This window comes from Sinohyriopsis cumingii, chromosome 8 (assembly GCF_028554795.1).
Source record: "Sinohyriopsis cumingii isolate HCF-2022 chromosome 8, ASM2855479v2, whole genome shotgun sequence".
Classification (NCBI taxonomy): Eukaryota; Metazoa; Mollusca; class Bivalvia; order Unionida; family Unionidae; genus Sinohyriopsis; species Sinohyriopsis cumingii.
In genome coordinates, this window is record NC_142968.1 from 18,116,432 (window position 1) to 18,130,913 (window position 14,482).

Here is a 14,482-nt window from a genome sequence, read left to right on the forward strand (position 1 = left end):
CCTGAAGTTTTTTCCTATTTTCTACGCGATATCGACTCTCATATTGTCTCTTCTGAGTTTCCTTTGGTAGTTTTCCGATTTCTTCAGTTTCATTAAATCTGGCCATCTCGGTTGTAACATTTTTGGTGCCATTGGCAAAGTAGTTTGTAATTTTATTCCCATCAATAACTCGTCAGTGCTGTATGCATTCGGTAATGATGTTCCGCGATATGTCAAAAGAGCTATGTAAGGATCGTTTGCTTTTTTAAGCATTCTTCTGATTGTTTGAACAGCTCTTTCGGAGAGACCATTGCTCTCTGAATATTTTGCACTACTTGTAATATGCCTGAATCCATAATGTGTCGCAAATTCTTTGAGTATTTCAGATGTTTATTGGTACCCATTTTCTGAAACTTATACTTCTGGTATACCGAGTCGAGCAAAGATTGATTTCAGATGACTGACAATTGCTTTTAATCCTGTGCCTTGCAATTTTGCTATTTCGATGTACAGTGAAAAATAATCAATCACCAAAAGATATATTTGACCATTAAGTTCAAACAAGTCTGAAGCGACTCATTGCCGAGGTCGACTTGGAAATTCATTTGGTATCATTGGTTTAGCTTGATCTCTTGAGTTTTCGGTGCAGATTTTGGCAAGACTTTACCAAGTGTTCTAGCTGAGTATTTAGTGCTTTGCACCAAAATGGCGTTTTGGCGCGATCTCTGCATTTAACAATGCCTTGGTGACCATCGTGAATTATCCCTAGGATTTCTCTTTGAAGTGCTCCTGGTACGACCAGGTGTATACCTTTCATTACAGACCATTTTTAATGCAAATTCACCTCTATCTGCCCAGTACATTTCAAGGTTTCCGTCAATAACGGATTTTTCGTGCCACTCCTTTACACAAAATTTTACAAGTTGTTTCCAAATCGAATCATTTTCGATATTCAGACTTTATCTGTTCATGTCGAATATTTGATGCGGGCAAATTGCTGACTACGAAATCAACGTAGGCGATAGTTTCAGCTTGAAGTTCTCTGTCGCTCTCAGAGTGACAACTTAAAGGTGCTCTGGATAGAGCATCAGCAGTTAATAGATTTTTGCCACATATACGAACTATACAAAAGTTTAATCTCATCAAACACATTCTATTTTGGTGAATTCTAGTGGGCAAATCTCCCAAGATGTTTGTGCTCATTAATGGTACTAATAGCTTACGGTCAATTTTTAAGTTTGAATTGTGACCCAATTAAATAGCTACAGAAGCGTTCACATGCCCAAGCGATTGCAAGGGCCTCTTTTTCTACTGAGCGAAGCGTTGCTCAGTTTCTGACATACTTGGCGTTGCGAATGGCACCGGTCTCAGAGTGCTACCGTGCTTCTGCCGTAGTACAGCACCTAGTCCAAATAGAGATACATCTGCAAATACCGCTATTTCTCTATCTCGATCATAAAATGCTAACGTTGGTGAAGATACCATTTCTTGCGTGATATTTCTAAAAGCTTGGTCTTGATCTGGATCCAAAGCCCACGAGTTTTTACCTTCAAAAGCTCACTTAACGGTTTTGATTTTTCTGCCAAACTTGGGCTAAATTTGCTAAGCTGATTTGCCATGCTGAGAAATCGTCGTTTATCTGTTACGCATTTCGGGGTTTCCATTTCAGTTTTAACTTTAACATTTTCTCGGTCAGGTCGGCAAACATTTTCTTCAACACCATGCCCAAGAAACATAATGGATGGTCTCGAAAATTCACACTTTTCAGCGTTCAAAGTCACACTGCCCTTTTGAATTGATTTCATGACCGTTTCTAGTGTTTCGCCATGCTGTTTCTGCGTTTTCCCACAAACAAGAACATTGTCCATCTCACAGAGTGTTCCTCCACGTATCTAAAGTGTTTCTGACATCCTTTTCTGAACAAAATCAGGCGTGGAATTAATTCCAAGTGGAGGGCGATAAAACAAAAAAATACCAAAAGGAGTAATGAACGTTCTAAATCGGCATAAATCTTCTGACAGTTGTATCTACCAAAAGCCTGAGTTTGCATCAAGTTTGGTGACAAACGTCCCACCGGTTAGTTTTTCAAGGGATTATGCAACTGATGGTAGTAGGTGGTTCTCTCTTTTAACTGATTCATTCAGTTTAGTAAGATCCAGGCAAATTCTTACCGTACCGTTTGATTTTGGAACGTCAACCATTGCTGCGCAACACTCACTGGGCTCATCTACTTTTCAAATAACACCGATTTATTCGCATTCAATCCTACTCCTCTTGAACTTTATTCAATAAATGGATAGGAACCTTTCTTGGGTAGATGACGCAGATGTAACAAGTTTGCTCATTAACTGGAAGGACGATAGCATTTTGCTGGTTATTGTTGCCTGTTTAACACAGTTCTGGGATTTTTGTTTTAACAAAAAGTACAACTAATTCATCCGTGTTATTTTTCCCCCACCTGTGGAAGTCCAAAGACTTCTGAATAAATGTCTAAATGGTCAGTAAGATAATTGATTGTTTTGAAAACTATACCTGCAGTCTTGCTAGTACGGTTACTATTATGCGGTTGAAAACTACCGTTTATATAATTTATTAGGAGGGAACTGGGTAAAATACGACACCTAATTAAAGCGAAGCAATGTCTTTGGCTCTTCGTCTTGACATGTGGGATATCATTTCAACTGTGAGGTGAAAAATATGTTAATTTCTTTTTTCAACTCTATGGTCATAAACTAAATAACGGAAAGAAGCGAAACCAATGGGTTTTCTTAAACTTAAATAATTTAATTATCATAGTTATAAATGAAAATGTGACAGGAACTTAAAGTCTTATGGCATGAATCCAAAGTCATAATGATAAAATTATATGAAAGTCAAACCTCATGAAAAGATTCCGTACAAATTTCGAAACTGGAAATGTACTGGTCATCCAAGAATCGTAACGTTGTCAAGACGGCATTGTCCGATTGTAACTAACGTAGATATAAATTCTAATTGTCAGATACTAGCTTGCCTTTGAGTACTTTGTCGGCAATTGTTACCCTGAATACGACAACAACGCCTCCGTCTGGTACCCTACATCCAGGGACTGATTCACCTCATCCAGCAACGACTACGGCAGCATCACATAGTATGAGTACAAGTAAGCATACTATAACAGAGAATCCTGTGAATCTATTTAATCATTTTAAAATAAATTTAAATCGTTACAATTTTCAACAAAAACACTAAACAATAAATCATTTTAAAATTGTAAATATTACAATTATAAAAGTTATGTTAATAGAAATTAGATCTCAGAAATGATTAATGCTGTCAAAATGTAACATTTGCAAAACAAGCAATAAACACATTTATATAATAAAAAATAAATAACAAAATTACACCAGTCAACAGTCACAAAATATTCAAGCCCCTCTCCCTTTCTATGATGTGCAGGTGTTTCTCTTGCAACTGTTACTACTGCTGCGAATACTACTACTACTACGTAACGCTATTACTAAATAACAAGAACAACAACAACAATAATAATAATAATAATAATTATTATTATAAATTTCTCTGTAATACACTCCACCTACACGTGATGCACACCCAGACATAGTGCGATACAATATGGATTTTCGATTAATAGAGGAACATCATATCTATTGAAAGAATTTCACTTACAACTAATCATTATTATACTATTTCTAATTTAAGTGAAATACAAACATACATTTTCATCTTATAATCTGCATAATAGTTCTTCCCAATTCATCATACAAGAATCCATTTCGAATAACATTGATATAGCAAGAATATATTTTAAAAATGACAAATGAACTTTTGCAATATAACTGGCATCATAAACCCTCCAAACTTCAACCCTGTAACTCCCCTCTTCCTGTCTGCTAAGAAATCTTTTGGATGGTTCAAACTAAGGAAAGGAATTGACCCAGTAAATAACAACTTTAGCAAACACCCATAAGACAGTTGTATTCAGCAATAAAAACATCGTTGGACTTACCTCTTGCTTGCAAATGATTGCGAATTGCCTTAACATTGCTTAACATTTTTCAACTACTGTTTTCTTTTACAAGCTTTTGGTGCACTAAACTTCTCTCTGATTCTAGCAATGGATTTATCATAGTCTAAAAATACCGCATAAACTCTACCTTTATTTATTCTTAATTATTTGGGGATTGATGTATATAATCCGAAAATCCATCGAATACTAAATAAAACATTCTTTGCTAAGTAATGAATTTTCCTTCACCATTCATTTCTTATATTTTTTAAAATCTATGTAATGACATTCTTTCTACAGGTAGTGAATTACTTTTTCTTAAGTTGGAATATTGATTTGCATCACCTTTCTTCAGAATTGGTATAATGATAGCACTTGACCCATAGTCTTCATAATATACAATGGTGAATAGTTTATTAAATTATACTTTTACAATGTGTGCAATTATGTTCATGTACATATGAAGATATCGCTGGATAAATCGTCTACTTCCCTGATTTGTCATATTACATTTTAATCAGTGTTAGGAAAACTTCTTCAGTGATAATAATATCTAGACTATAATGAGCAATTTAATGGTTTCATTTTCCTGTAACAACTTAACAGATTAGCAAATTGTTAAATATTTATATTCATATTCAAAGCAAGTTGTAGATTCAATACCGTTCTGTGTAACAGTACTTGGATTCCTTACAATGGGAAAGAAATGTATTGTATTTTTCGTGTATAATGCAGAACATTTCAAAATTTCATTGTTTAAGTGCATTTTGTTTTTCCTTGCTTCTTGTAAGAGACCTATACATATTTCTATAGAATTTATAATTCTCAAAAGACTCTCAGAGCGGTTTGTATTCTGATCTTCCGTACACGTCATCAGACTTTCGTTTCAGCTTCTACACAATAATCTCTATAATCAAAACCACAGCTTAGAATTGTTTTCTTGCAGATGTCAGAGCAAGAGTTCGCTTTCTATTGACTGTTTACATTGGGGTTGCTGCATCATTGCAAATAACAGTAATTGTTTTAATGTAATAATTGAGTTTGTTATAGCTGATATCATTTAAAATCAATCAGATCAGTATTTTTGGGAACATTTCTCTATGAAATAAGCTACCTAAGCTTCATATTTACAAATTCAGTCTCTCATGTGGTTTCTACAATCACCTCGAACGTGTGAATTATCCCTTTTGACCTGTTGGCACAGCTTTGTTTTCATCTGAGTCAGACAAAGTATCAGGGTTTGAAATAGTCACTCTGAGAGGCCCCGATAGTGTGATAGGCATGGAAATTAAATTTCTCCTATTACGCCGTATCTCTCCAACCTCAGTTACTACCATGTATGAACGAGCTTTAGATGCCTCCGATTTAACAATACCTGAAGAAAAGTGATCTTTAATCCATATTTTATTCCCTACCTGAAGTTTTTTCCTATTTTCTACGCGGTATCGACTCTCATATTTTCTTTTCAGAGTTTTCCTTTGGTAGTTTTCCGATTTCTTCAGTTTCATTAAATCTGGCCATCTCGGTTGTAACATTTTTGGTGCCATTGGCAAAGTAGTTTGTAATTTTATTCCCATCAATAACTCGTCAGTGCTATATGCATTCGGTAATGATGTTGCGCGATATGCCAACAGAGCTATGTAAGGATCGTTTGCTTTTTTAAGCATTCTTCTAATTGTTTGAACAGCTCTTTCGGCGAGACCATTGCTCTGTGAATATTTTGCACTACTTGTAATATGCTTGAATCCATAATGTATCGCAAATTCTTTGAGTAGTGCGGATGTTTATTGGTACCCATTTTCTGAAACTTATACTTCTGGTATACCAAGTCGCGCAAAAAGACTGATTTCGGATGACTGACAATTTTGTTTAATCCTGTGCCTTGCAATTTTGCTGTTTCGATGAACAGTGAAAAGTAATCAATCACCAAAAGATATATTTGACCATTCAGTTCAAACAAGTCTGAAGCGACTCTTTGCCAAAGTCAGCTTCGAAATTCATTTGGTATCATTGGCTCAGCTTGATATCTTGAGTTTTCGGTGCAGATTTTGGCAAGACTTTACCAAGTGTTCTAGCTGAGTATTTAGTGCTTTGCACCAAAATGGCGTTTTGGCGCGATCTCTGCATTTAACTATGCCTTGGTGACCATCGTGAATTATCTCTAGGATTTCTCTTTGAAGTGCTCCTGGTACGACCAGGTGTATACCTTTCATTACAGACCATTTTTAATGTAAATTCACCTCTATCTGCATAGTACATTTCAAGGTTTCCGTCAATAGCGGATTTCTGGTGCCACTCCTTTGCACAAAATTTTACAAGTTGTTTGCAAATCGAATCATTTTCGATATTCAGACTTTATTTCTTCAAGTCGAGTATTTGATGCGGGCAAATTACTGACTTCTAAATCAACGTAGGCGATAGTTTCAGCCTGAAGTTCTCTGTCGCTCTCAGAGTGATAACTTAAAGGTGCTCTGGATAGAGCATCAGCAGTTAATATATTTTTGCCACCAATATCAACTACACAAAACTTTAGTCTCATCAAACACGTTATATTGTAGTGAATTCTAGTGGGTAAATCTCCCAAGATGTTTTTGCTCATTAATGGTACTAATGGCTTACGGTCAATTTTTAAGTTTGAATTGTGACCCAATTAAATAGCTACAGAAGCGTTCACATGCCCAAGTGATTGCAAGGGCCTCTTTTTCTATTGAGCAAAGCGTTGCTCAGTTTCTGACATACCTGGCGTTGCGAATGGCACCGGTCTCAGAGTGCTACCGTGCTTCTGCCGTAGTACAGCACCTAGTCCAAATAAAGATACATCTGCAAATACCGCTATTTCTCTATCTCGATCATAAAGTGCTAACGTTGGTGAAGATACCATTTCTTGCGTGATATTTCTAAAAGCTTGGTCTTGAGTGTTTACCTTCAAAAGCTCACTTAACGGTTTTGATTTTTCTGCCAAATTTGGGCTAAATTTGCTAAGCTGATTTGCCATGCTGAGAAATCGTCGTTTATCTGTTACGCATTTCGGGGTTTCCATTTCAGTTTTAACTTTAATATTTTCTCGATCAGGTCGGCAAACATTTTCTTCAACACCATGCCCAAGAAACATAATGGATGGTCTCGAAAATTCACACTTTTCAGCGTTCAAAGTGACTCTGTCCTTTTGAATTGATTTCATGACCGTTTCCGGTTTTTCGTCATGCTGTTTCTGCGTTTCCCCACAAACAAGAACATTGTCCATCTGACAGAGTGTTCCTCCACGTAGCTCCAGAGTTTCTGACATCATTTCCTGAAAAAAATCAGGCGCGGAATTGATTCCAAGTGGAGGCCGATAAAGAAAATGTACCAAAAGGAGTAATGAACGTTGTAAGTCGGCATAAATCTTCTGACAGTTGTATCTGCCAAAAACCTGAGTTTGCATCAAGTTTGGTGACAAACGTCCCACCGGTTAGTTTTTCAAGGGATTATGCAACTGATGGTGGTAGGTGGTTCTCTCTTTTAACTGATTCATTCAGTTTAGTAAGATCCAGGCAAATTCTTGTCGTACCGTTTGATTTTGGAACGTCAACCATTGCTGGGCAACACTCACTGGACTCATTTACTTTTGAAATAACACCGATTTATTCGCATTCAATCCAACTCCTCCTGAACTTTATTCAATAAAGGGATAGGAACCTTTCTTGGGTAGATGACGCAGATGTAACAAGTTTGCTCATTAATTGGAAGGACGATAGCATTTTGCTGGTTATTGTTACCTGTTTAATACAGGTCTGAAATTTTTGTTTTAACAAAAAGTACAACTACTTCATCCGTGTCATTTTCCCCCTAGGTGTGGAGGTCTAAAGACTTCTGAATAAATGTCTAAATGGTCAGTAAGATGAGTGATTGTTTTGAAAACTATACCTGCAGTCTTGCTAGTACGGTTACTACTATACTGTTGCAAACTGCTGTTTATATAATTTATTAGGAGGGACCTGGGTAAAATATGACACCTAATTAAAGCGAAGCAATGCCTTTGGCTCTTAGTCTTGACATGTGGGACATCATTTCAACTGTGAGGTGAAAAATATGTTAATTTCTTTTTTCAACTCTATGGTCATAAACTAAATAACGGAAAGAAGCGAAACCAATGGGTTTTGTTAAAATTAAATAATTTAATTATCATAGTTATCAATGAAAATGTGACAGGAACTTAAAGTCTTATGGCAGGAATCCAAAGTCATAATGATAAAATTATATGAAAGTCACACCTCATGAAATGATCCGTACAAATTTCGAAACCGGAAATGTACTAGTCATCCAAGAGTCGTAACGTTGTCAAGACGACATTGTCCGATTGTAACTAACGTAAATATAAATTCTAATTGTCAGATACTAGCTTGCCTTTGAGTACTTTGTCGGCAATTGTTACCCTGAATACGACAACAAAGCCTCCGTCTGCTACCCTACATCCAGGGACTGATTCACCTCATCCAGCAACGACTACGGCAGCGTCACACAGTATGACTACAAGTAAGCATACTATAACAGAGAATCCTGTGAATCTCTTTAATCAATTTAAAATAAATTTAAATCGTTACAATTTTCAACAAAAACATTAAACAATAAATAATTTTAAAATTATAAAAACTACAGTTATAAAGGTCATGTTAATAGAAATTAGATCTCAGAAAAGATTAATGCTGTCAAATGTAACATTTGTAAAACAAGCAATAAACACATTTATATTAAAAAAAAATAACAAAATTACACCAGTCAACAGTCATAAAACATTCAAGCCCCTCTTCCTGTCTATGACGTGTAGGTGTTTTTCTTGCAACCGTTACTACTGCTGCGAATACTACTGCTAATACTACTACTACTACGAAACGCTATTACTAAATTACAAGAACAACATTAAAAATAATGAAAATAATTATTATTATTATTATTATTATTATTAATAAGGATAATAAATTTCTCTGTAATACGCTCCACTGACACGTGATCCACACCCAGACATCGTGCGGTACAAAATGGATTTTCGATTAATAGAGGAAAATCATATCTATTGAAAGAATTTCACTTACAACTAATCATTATTATACTATTTCTAATGTGAGTGAAATACAAACATACATTTTCATCTTATAATCTGCATAATAGTTTTTCCCAGTTCATTATACACGAATCAATTTCGAATAGCTTTGATATAGCAAGAGTATATTTAAAATCTGACAAATGAACTTTTGCAATATAATTGGCATCATAAACCCTCCAAACTTCAACCCTGTAACTCCCATCTTCCTGTCTGCTAACAAGTGTTTTGGATGATTCAAACTAAGGAGAGGAGTTGACGCGGTAAATAACAACTTTAGCAAACACCCATAAGACAGTTGTATTCAGCAATGAAAAGCAATGAAAACATCGTTGGACTTACCTCATGCTTGCAAATGATTGCAAAATGCCTTAATATTGCTTAACATTTTTCAACTACTCTTTTCTTTTACAAGCTTTTGGTACACTAAACTTCTCACTGATTCTAGCAATGGATTTATCATAGTCTAAAAATAGCGCATAAACTCTACTCTTATCTGTTCTTAAATATTTGGGGATTGATGTATATAATCCAAACTCCATCGAATATTAAATAAACCATTCTAACACCTGCTTCTTCTTTGCTACGTAATGAATTTTCCTTCACCCATCCATTTCTTTTATTTTTTTAAATCTATGTAACCACATTGTTTCTACAGGTAGTAAATTAATATTTCTTAAGTTGGAATGTTGATTTGCATCACCTTTCTTCAGAATTGGTATAATGATAGCACTTGACCCATATTCATGATAATATACAATGTTGAATAGTTTATTAAATTATACTTTTACAATGTGTGCAATCATGTTCATGTACATACAAAGATATCGCTGAATAAATCGTCTACTACCCAGATTTATCATAGTACAGTTTACTCAGTGCTAGGAAAACTTCTTCAGTGATAATAATATCTAGACTATAATGAGCAATTTAATGGTTTCATTTTCCTGTAACAACTTATCAGATTAGCAAATTGTAAAACATTCATATTCATATTCAAAGCAAGTTGTAGATTCAATACCGTTCTGTGTAACAGTACTCGGATTCCTTACAATGTGAAAGAAATGTATTATATTTTTCGTGCATAATTGAGAACATTCCCGATTTCATTGTTTAAATGCATTTTGGTTTTCCTTGCTTCTTGTAAGAGACCTTTACATATTTCTATAGAATTTATAATTCTCAAAAGACTCTCAGGGTGGCTTGCCTTCTGATCTACCGTGCACATCATAAGACTTTCGTTTCAGTTTCTACACAATAATCTCTGTAATCAAAACCACAGCTTAGAATTGTTTTCTTGCAGATGTCAGAGCAAGAGTTCGCTTTCTATTGACTGTTTACATTGGGTTTGCTGCATCATTGCAAATAAAAGTAATTGTTTCGATGCAATAATTGAGTTTATTATAGCTGATATCATTTAAAATCAATCAGATCAGTATATTTGGGATCATTGCTCTATGAGAATTGGATAAAAGAGAGAACCTCTTCTTTATTCAATCTCTATTCATTCCTTACCTTACCACCAGAATCACGTATACTTCTTTATAAAGTTTGCACAAGTAGTCGTGACAAAATACAGTGGGTATGCATCCAGATTCCAATCAGTGACGAAAGTCAAGTTAAGATATGATTTTAAAACACATACGTCAGCTAAAACATAATATATTGCTAATGCCGAGTTGCAATGAATACATTTATATTTCCCTATGTTTTACCTGATCCATATTTACTATTAACGATCCTTAATCCAGTCATCCGAAATGGACGTAGAAGTTTGCTCCGCAGTGATTTATCTACCTTTTGCCTTGATAAAGCCCGACCATTTTTTTTCATCGTCTTCTGTAAATTAAAATAGGTCTTGAGTAGGTCTATCACACTATCATAGTTGATAAAAATCAGATACAGTACCCGTATAATCATAACTCCCAGCCTCAATTATCATTTTATCGTCCGATCGTCAGCATACTTTGTGTTTAGGTAACCTATTTCATTTTCTACAAGAGCCCATGTAGTTATATCAGACGGAACGGATGAATATTCTGATGACATATACCAAAAACCGGAAATGAAGTTCCATTTCAGAATGCAAGCCTTAGATGATATAACTAACCAAGCATATTTATCTATATTAATTTATTTGGATATATTGAAATGCTTGAATAGGGATTAAAGAAAATCACCCAAAGATAACACTTGTAAAGAAATACAATTTAACTATTTGTTCAACACTGCAAAATAATTTACAAACTTGTAAAATATAAAATCACAAACATTCTAACTTTTACTCCTCTCATTATGTGTTTCAGTGCGTCTTTGTGTATTCATATAATAATAATAATAATAATAATAATAATAATTATTATTATAATGACAAGTTTTATTAGCAGTAATTGTTGTTGTAGATGTAGTAACCACGGTTTCACAATAACAAGCCATAACAACTTGATTAAAATTCTCTCTACGGACCAGAAATTGGTATGGCTTTATTAGGTCTCAGCTTGGAGACAGTACACCAACTATCGTCTTGCCATGAGTTAGTAGTAATCCTTGTAGTTTCTAAACCATTAAAGAATTCAAGGTCAAAGGCACTTAAAGCAATTGAGTTACCACAGTGCTATTAGAAGGCAATTGCACTGTCAGACATCAACTCTTAATTAATCTTTCATAACATGTTTCACATCAAAATATGAATTTCTCGATTCACAGTCCTAAGGTGAACCTGCATATCATCGCTCGCAAACAGCCTGTAATAACATTATCACATCTATAAGATGTTTTATCTAGTGTAATTCTTTTTCAAATCACTTCTCCAATTAAACAGTTTTCACAATTGTCACATTTGAATGGTTTGACAGTGTTACATATTTATCATGAGAAAGTAACGAAAAGCTATTATATATGAACGCCTTTGCACTGGTGCCTGTAATGTTATTTGTTATTGAAGAATAACTGCAGCGGGCGTTCTATACTATTTACTAAATACAAGATATCAGTACAGTTAATAAAGGAAGTAGAGACTGCCCTAAAAGTGTTTTTCCCATGGAAAATAAACCCTAGTGAATGTATAACATAATCCATCTGTTGGTGCATATCAGTTCTAATCTAGTGTGGAATATCTGAGTACCTAAACTGTCAAGTTACTTTTCAAAGCTAATTCGATTAAGGTTTGCACTACATTTCCCCCTCCTGAATAACTTAACCTTCAAACGAAACGTGATCTGATGACCGCATTTCTAAACAAGCTACCTAAGCTTCTTATTTACAAATTCAGTCTCTCATGCAGTTTTCACAAACTCCCCGAACGTGGGAAAATATCCGTTTTGACCGGTTGGCACAGCTTTGTTTTCATCTGAGTCAGACAAAGTATCAGGGTTTGAAATAGTCACTCTGAGAGGCCCCGATAGTGTGATAGGCATGGAAATTAAATTTCTCCTATTACGCCGTATCTCTCCAATCTCAGTTACTACCATGTGTGAAGGAGCTTTGGATTCTTCCGATTTAACAATGCCTGAAGAAAAGCGATCTTTAATCCATATTTTATTCCCTACCTGAAGTTTTGTCCATATTTTGGACGCGATATCGACTCTCATATGTTCTCTTCTGAGTTTGCCTTTGATAGGTTTCCGATTTCTTCAGTTTCGTTAAATCTGGCCATCTCGGTTGTAACATTTTTGGTGCCATTGGCAAAGTAGTTTGTAATTTTATTCCCATCAATAACCCGTCTGTACTGCATGCATTCGGCAATGGTGTTGAGCGATATGTCAACAGAGCTATGTAAGAATCGTTTGCTTTTCTAAGCAATCTTCTAATTGTTTGAACAGCTCTTTCGTCGAGGCCATTGCTCTGTGAATATTTTGCACTACCTGTAACATGCCTGAATCCATAATGTGTCGCAAATTCGTTTGAATATTGCGGATATTTATTGGTACCCATTTTCTGAAACATACTTCTGGTATACCGAGTCGCGCAAAGATTAACTTCAGATGACTGACAATTTTTTTTAATCCTTTGCCTTGCAATTTCGCTATTTCGATGTACAGTGAAAAATAATCAATCACCAAAAGATATATTTGACCATTCAGTTCAAACAAGTCTGAAGCGACTCTTTGCCAAGGTCGACTTGGAAATTAATTTGGAATCATTGGTTCACCTTGATCTCTTGAGTTTTCGGTGCAGATTTTGGCAAGACTTTATCAAGTGTTCTAGCTGAGTATTTAGTGCTTTGCACCAAAATGGCGTTTTGGCGCGATCTCGGCATTTAACAATGCCTTGGTGACCATCGTGAATTATCTCTAGGATTTATTTTTGAAGTGCTTCTGGTACGATCAGGCTTGTACCTTTCATTACAGACCATTTTTAAATGTAAATTCACCTCTATCTGCCCAGTATATTTTGAAGGTTTCCGTCAATAGCGGATTTCTCTTGCCACACCTTTTCACAAAATTTTACAAGTTGTTTGCAAATCGAATCATTTCGATATTCAGACCTTTTTGGTTCAAGTCGAGTATTTGATGAGGGCAACTTACTGACTACGAAATCAACATAGGCGATAGTTTCAGCCTGAAGTTCTCTGTCATTCTCAGAGTGATAACTTAAAGGTGCTCTGGATAGAGCATTAGCAGTTAATAGATTTTTGCCAGCAACATGAACTATACAAAAGTTTAAACTCATCAAACACATTCTATTTCGTTCAATTCTATAGGGTAAATCTCACAAGATGTTTGTGCTCATTAGTGGTACTAATGGCTTACGCTCAATTTCAAGTTTGAATTGTGACCCAATTAAATAGCTGCTGAAGCGTTCACATGCCCAAGTGATTGCAAGGGCCTCTTTTTCTACTGAGCAAAGCGTTGCTCAGTTTCTGACATACCTGGCGTTGCGAATGGCACCGGTCTCAGAGTGCTACCGTGCTTCTGCCGTAGTACAGCACCTAGTCCAAATAAAGATACATCTGCAGATACAACTACTTCTCTATCTGGATCATAAAGTGCTAACGTTGGTGAAGATACCATTTCTTGCGTGATATTTCTAAAAGCTTGGTCTTGATCTGGATCCAAAGCCCACGAGTTTTTACCTTCAAAAGCTCACTTAACGGTTTTGATTTTTCTGCCAGATTTGAGCTAAATTTGCTAAGCTGATTTGCCATGCTGATAAATCGCCGTTTATCTTTGAAATAACACCGATTTGTTTGCATTCGATCCAAATCCTCTTGAACTTTATTCAATAATTGGATAGGAACCTTTCTTGGGTAGATGACTCAGATGAAACAAGTCTGCACATTAACTGGAAGGACGATAGCTTTTAACTGGTTATTGTTGCCTGTTTAATAGAGGTCTGGAATTTGTGTTTAACAAAATAAAGTAAAACTAATTCATCCGTGTTATTTTTCCCCCACCTGTGTAGGTCTAAAGACT

At 35.4% G+C, this 14,482-nt stretch overlaps 1 protein-coding gene across 9 annotated transcripts in view; it reads left to right on the top strand.

Annotated features, from left to right (window-relative positions):
- The window catches only part of LOC149793060 (A disintegrin and metalloproteinase with thrombospondin motifs adt-1-like), a 199,895-nt gene that overhangs the window by 171,147 nt on the left and 14,266 nt on the right, over positions 1 to 14,482 (top strand). For 8 of the 9 annotated variants that reach the window (XM_089966949.1, XM_089966952.1, XM_089966956.1 and 5 more), the window contains 2 exons: positions 2,981 to 3,121; positions 8,363 to 8,503. In XM_089966949.1, the coding sequence (XP_089823075.1) occupies positions 2,981 to 3,121; positions 8,363 to 8,503 (282 nt within the window). The remainder of the gene's footprint in view (positions 1 to 2,980; positions 3,122 to 8,362; positions 8,504 to 14,482) is intronic. The other variant, XM_089966950.1, reaches the window with a different exon arrangement.